This window comes from Octopus bimaculoides, chromosome 1 (genome assembly GCF_001194135.2).
Source record: "Octopus bimaculoides isolate UCB-OBI-ISO-001 chromosome 1, ASM119413v2, whole genome shotgun sequence".
NCBI classification, from domain to species: domain Eukaryota; kingdom Metazoa; phylum Mollusca; class Cephalopoda; order Octopoda; family Octopodidae; genus Octopus; species Octopus bimaculoides.
In genome coordinates, this window is record NC_068981.1 from 178,380,222 (window position 1) to 178,385,458 (window position 5,237).

The 5,237-nt window shown below is 38.9% G+C and overlaps 1 protein-coding gene and 1 long non-coding RNA gene across 10 annotated transcripts in view; one reads left to right on the forward strand and one right to left on the reverse strand.

Moving 5' to 3' along the window:
- LOC128249400 (uncharacterized) overlaps positions 1-3,785 on the reverse strand; it is an 18,530-nt gene extending 14,745 nt beyond the window's left edge. Inside the window, exon 1 of the long non-coding RNA XR_008265510.1 lies at positions 3,604-3,785. This is a non-coding gene — a long non-coding RNA (uncharacterized LOC128249400). The remainder of the gene's footprint in view (positions 1-3,603) is intronic.
- A 135-nt stretch (positions 3,786-3,920) lies between these two features.
- Positions 3,921-5,237, forward strand: part of LOC106868398 (protein transport protein Sec16A) — a 133,280-nt gene continuing 131,963 nt past the window's right edge. For all 9 annotated transcript variants that reach the window (XM_052972901.1, XM_052972886.1, XM_052972899.1 and 6 more), the window contains exon 1: positions 3,921-4,180. In XM_052972901.1, coding sequence (XP_052828861.1) covers positions 3,921-4,180 — 260 coding nt within the window. The remainder of the gene's footprint in view (positions 4,181-5,237) is intronic.

The window sequence follows — 5,237 nt, forward strand, 5'->3', positions numbered from 1 at the left end:
ATTTCTCGGCCTGGTCCTTGAACTTCTTGCGGTACCAGCAGACTGAGGGAGCAGGAAGTGCGCATGTGCGCGAGTAGGAGCGGCGCCTGGTCCCTCCTGCGGAATGATCTTACACATGCGTGAAACCTGACGGGTCAGTTCTGCGATAGCCCGCAAGATTTCAGAGGATGCATGTCGACCGGAGCAGAAGTAGAATCTCGAGAGGAAGATGAAGAAGCGACAAGGTTATCTGCGGAGGATGGTGAGCCGGAAAATTCCATAATCCTGTCTGTGGAGGCGGCGAGTTGTTGAAAGGCCGTGTGTTCCATCATAGGAGCTAAAATCACCTGGACAATAGAAGGCATCCTCGAGAAAAATAGTTGTTTGACAAATGCCTGTCCCACATATGAGCTATCGGACAACTCTCGGATTCGTCGCAAAAACTGTGTGGGGGTTCGGTCCCCAAGATATCTCACATTGAAAGTCCGAGGGAAGAAGGAATGCCAGTAAGAGCTATGTGGAGTTTGCTCTAGACCGAGTGAATGTTAGAAGAAATGAAGAACGATTCCAGTTGTGAAAACCACATCTTAGCATCTCCGTGATATTTGAGGCAGAGGAAAATGACTCATCTTGGACGATAACAGGAAAACGGAACGGCACGAGGAACAACTGGTTGAAGAAATGCCATTAGAAATGGCAGTCAAACACCCTAGTTGAAGGAAGACACGACGAGCAGCGAACTAGGAAAAAATTTTTTCAATAGCAGAGGAGGAAAATAAAATAAATCCTTGGTAGTTGATAAGGAACAAATTATGGCCAACGCGTGGATTATCCGGATGTTGAGAGAAAGAAACTCATGCCTGGTACGTAGGAAAATTTTCGGTCCATATGAATTCTGGAGAAAATTCCGGACAATATTTTTTCCTTTTTTTTTTATAAGCAAGAAGAAAATGCTCTGGGACGCTGTGTCTTCAAATAACCAAGTTGTATTTTCGGTTACAATCCGAGGAGAAACGATTTGCAGTCTCCTGCTTGAAAATGGCGCCAAAGTTTTCCTGGTGAAGAAGACAATATGACGATGAGAGACATCAGTGGTGTTCCTATATGATGAGAAGCAATTTGGTTGCGTAACCAAAGTCGCGAAGGAGAAAAGAGAATACGTATTCACTGGTCTGTATTCGCCCGGTGTTCACCATTTTAGATGAATATGTTCATTTTCCACGTAGGGTCACCATTTTAGAGGTCTGTGTTCACGTCAGGTCACCGTTTTAGATGCCCAGATGTCGTCGTTGAGCCACCTAATGTGGCTCTCAGAAGGCTGTAATCTCGCTAGTAGTAAACTCGGATGAAGAGCATATACAAGCAAGGTTGTAACCTTAAACACATTTATTGTTGCCACACTTATATACACAATGGAATGATAAATAGAATGGTTGGTGTGTAAAGGGCCATGGTCTACTGTGCTATGCTCCTGTCTGCAAGCTCGCCTGTGGCATCAGATAGAGCCAGTCAAGTTGCGTCTTCATAACTTGCTCGTGAGTACAGAAAAGTGAAAGAGATGAGGTCACGTGTCTGAACCTTAATGTTGTGTAACGCCCTCTCTATCTGGCCAGCTTGTTTGACCCGCTGTCAAGGGGGGTAATGCCCCTACACAACTATATCTGGGCTGTTGCATTTAGATCTGGTTTCTGTTTTTGTCGGAACGTTCCTCTAATATCCTTTATTTTCAAAGAGTGAGTACTCTCTGGTTCTAATGAACTTTTAGTGTGGCTGACAGCATAAGTGCGGGAACAAAATTTGTTTAGGAGGTGCAAACCCAGATCCAATTTTTTTTTTTACAAACAAAGGCAATTTCTTTTCAGTCTTAATATCAAAACAAATACAGGTATAACAACAACAACAACAACAACAACAACAATAATCCTTTCTACTAAAGGCACAAGACCTGAAATTTTGGGGTAAGTGGCAAGTCGATTACATCGACCCCATTACTTCACTAATACTTAATTTATCGATTCCGAAAGGATGAAAGGCAAAGTCGATATCGGCGGACGCTACGCATTTTGTCCAGCGTGCTAAAGATTCTGCCAGCTCGCCGCCTTAAACAACAATAATAAACTCAGATAAATCCAATAACGGAAAAGTAATGTTTTAAATCAGTCTAAAAATGTTTCCACGCTCGATTGTTTTGGCGATGAAGTTTCCTAGAAGGATATTCAAAGCGTTTTCATTGCTCCACAAAAATATTAGGGGCTACGCTTGCACCCCCTGTTCTCCAGCCTATGACTCTCGGGGCAATCCTTCCTACGCATAGCACTGTAGACAGTTTTAGCGACAATGTCATGTCTCACGGGAGGGTGGTATTTTGCAGACACTTTTGGACAGCTGCCTTCCACACGAATGTAACAATCAATATTTCCTTTCACTATGTGGAGCTCTAGAGGCATCTTAACTCTCTTGTTCATCAGGTTTTTAGAAGCTATCCCTTGTTGTGTATGTGTGCGCGCGCGTGTATTTGAGACTTTGAACCTTCAAAAACCTTGTCCTACAATAAAGATTTGCTCTACAATTATATTGAATTGTCTCTTTCTTTGAGGTACTAGCTTGTATGCTCAATCAACCTATTTATACATATATGCAATCATGTAGACACACAAACATACACACACGCATACATTTATATATACATACATTCTTTCTTTCTCTCTCTCTCTCTCTCTCTCTCACACATACACAGAAAGTATGTGGATGACAATCTATTTGATAAATCTGAATTTTCAACCATCTGGAAAGCAAGATATCTTTTGAAAAGTATACATTTACCGTATATTGGAAAATAAAGGCGGTCATACTTCATGGTAGCTACCGAGATCTAATCACCTGTAATTAGCGAGATCAAATGATCAAATTCTCACCGAACGAATCTCTACGCAACAAAATAGCTGTGAAATCATAACTCTAATGTCTAAAAAAAAACTAAAGCACACATGCAAAAGAAGAAAACCCAAAGGGACTGTGTAATGCAGAACTATGCACCTGGTAATGGCTAAAAAGGTTTTGCTATGATCGCATTTATGCGGTTGACCTGGGGTTAAACAACAACAACAACTGCGAACAAGCCAATGAAGTAGCATCACGCAGTCATTCGACTTGCTACAAATATCTGACAAATTTTTCTCGATCCACCCCATCTTCTCAAAAATTGAAGGACATATTGGCTAATGTAGGCTTAGATAAACTATGTCTAAAAAAAGAAAGAACAAATGAATTAGTCACTGCCACATCATTTTGATAAAGTATCTACTCGATCAAAATTGACATGGGATACTCATTGCCGTTTGTGCGTACGCGTGTGTGCATATGTATGATTCACTATAGATAAGTGGTTTTGACGCTAACAAAGAAAATATCAATAATATAATTAAATTGGTGACAGTTTGTGATAAAAAAAAAAAAGGGTAAAGACCCCCCCCACTTCCCCAAATAAAACAAACAACTACCCTAAATCTAATGGAACAGGAATCGCATTTTTAATATACAACAAAACAACAACATTATTAACCAAAAGATCTCGTGTTACACTTTGGCAATAACAAAATTCATGTTAAAAAATAAAAAGTTTACCCAAACATCGAAACCCTGTTAATTCATCGAAATGTATTAGAATTCTTCTCTTATTGAAGAAATCATTATATTCTGATTTAGCAATTATTTTTGTTTTATGTCAGTATTTCTTCCATACGTTGTTTTGCTTTCCTTTTTATCTAAGTTGCTGCTGAAGTATTTTCTTACAGCAGTGTGGAGAATGGTGGAAGATTAAGGTTTATATACAAAACAAGTGAGTGTGTATGTGTGTGCGAGAGAAAGCGAGAGAGAGAGAGAGAGAGGATGTGTATAGAGAGATTCGGTAACTTTTGGTGGAGCAGGTTGCACATCTATGTATGTATACAGTGTTAAAATTTAGAAACGATAAGCTGTCAATCATTGCCGAAGACGGAGATCCGGATACAAATACGGAACTAAACAGAGAAAGTAGTATTACGCACACACAAAAAGATGACATTTTCTCCGTCCTTTGTCTTTATTGGAACTATACATCCGTACATTTGCATCTACGTTCCGTTTTAGTCCTGGATCCCAATACGAAATTTAACCGCGCTGAGAGCTGGTTGAACGACAATCCACTCGGTTATATTGACCTGTAAGTAGCAGCTGTTTTTTTTTTTTTACAAACACAAATACATTAAATACAAACAGAATTACAGGAAAAGACACATGTACATATGGAAGCACACGCACACACGGCGCTATAATCATTTTTTCAACCCATAATGCAACTCATTATCGACCATAATTTTTTTTGAAACTTACTTAACTCGATCAGAAGTTATCTACGTGTCGTATCACCTGTATTAACAGTTTTATTGTCTTTTTTAATTTTCTGATTGTTCTCGGAGAATAGAAAATGTAGGAAATCGATTAAAAAAGAAAACATTGCACTTTCTCCCTCCTCTCTGTCTCCCTCCCTTTCTTTGAGTATGTACGTACGAAGAGAGAGATACATAAAGGGAAGGGGAGGAAAAGAAAGTACAAAGTTTGTTTTGTGTTCGTATTTATCCATCTATTTATATACGTATGTGTGTATATATATATATATATATATATATATATATATATATATATAGCTACACGCAAACGTGTGTATGTATATATCGTCAATGTATCGTATCTGAAGAAGAAGTACACTCTAAGAGCAGTAATGTATTTATATGCAGTTAAATCTATGTCCAGCCATAGAGTAACCAATAGTTTCTCATCCATAAAGGGCTTAACCTCATGGATATGTGTTTGTGTTGTGTGCGTGTGAGCGCGTTTATGTTCTCGTGGAAGTTGAACTGGAACGTTCACATACTTTATCCCAAATTAAAAGGGTCTAGTTAACTATCTTTGGACGATAGTGAAACTCAGTAGCGATTTGTGAGTTTTCTGCTTGTATATATTAATGTTTGTTTTAATCTCAATTTATATATAAAAACAACTTAACATTAAACTCGTTACTTTTTGTAGGGTACATTGTTTATAAAACTTTTAGAAGAGTGGTGGTAATGCTTCCTTGAAAGTTTCGACTAGCTAGCCTTCGCTTGACTTCGAAGTTACTATCACTCCTTTTGTAAATATTTAGTCAACACACACGCACACTTTTCTCCTTATTCATTTATGTGAGTGCCCCCCCCCCCCACGCACACACACACACACAC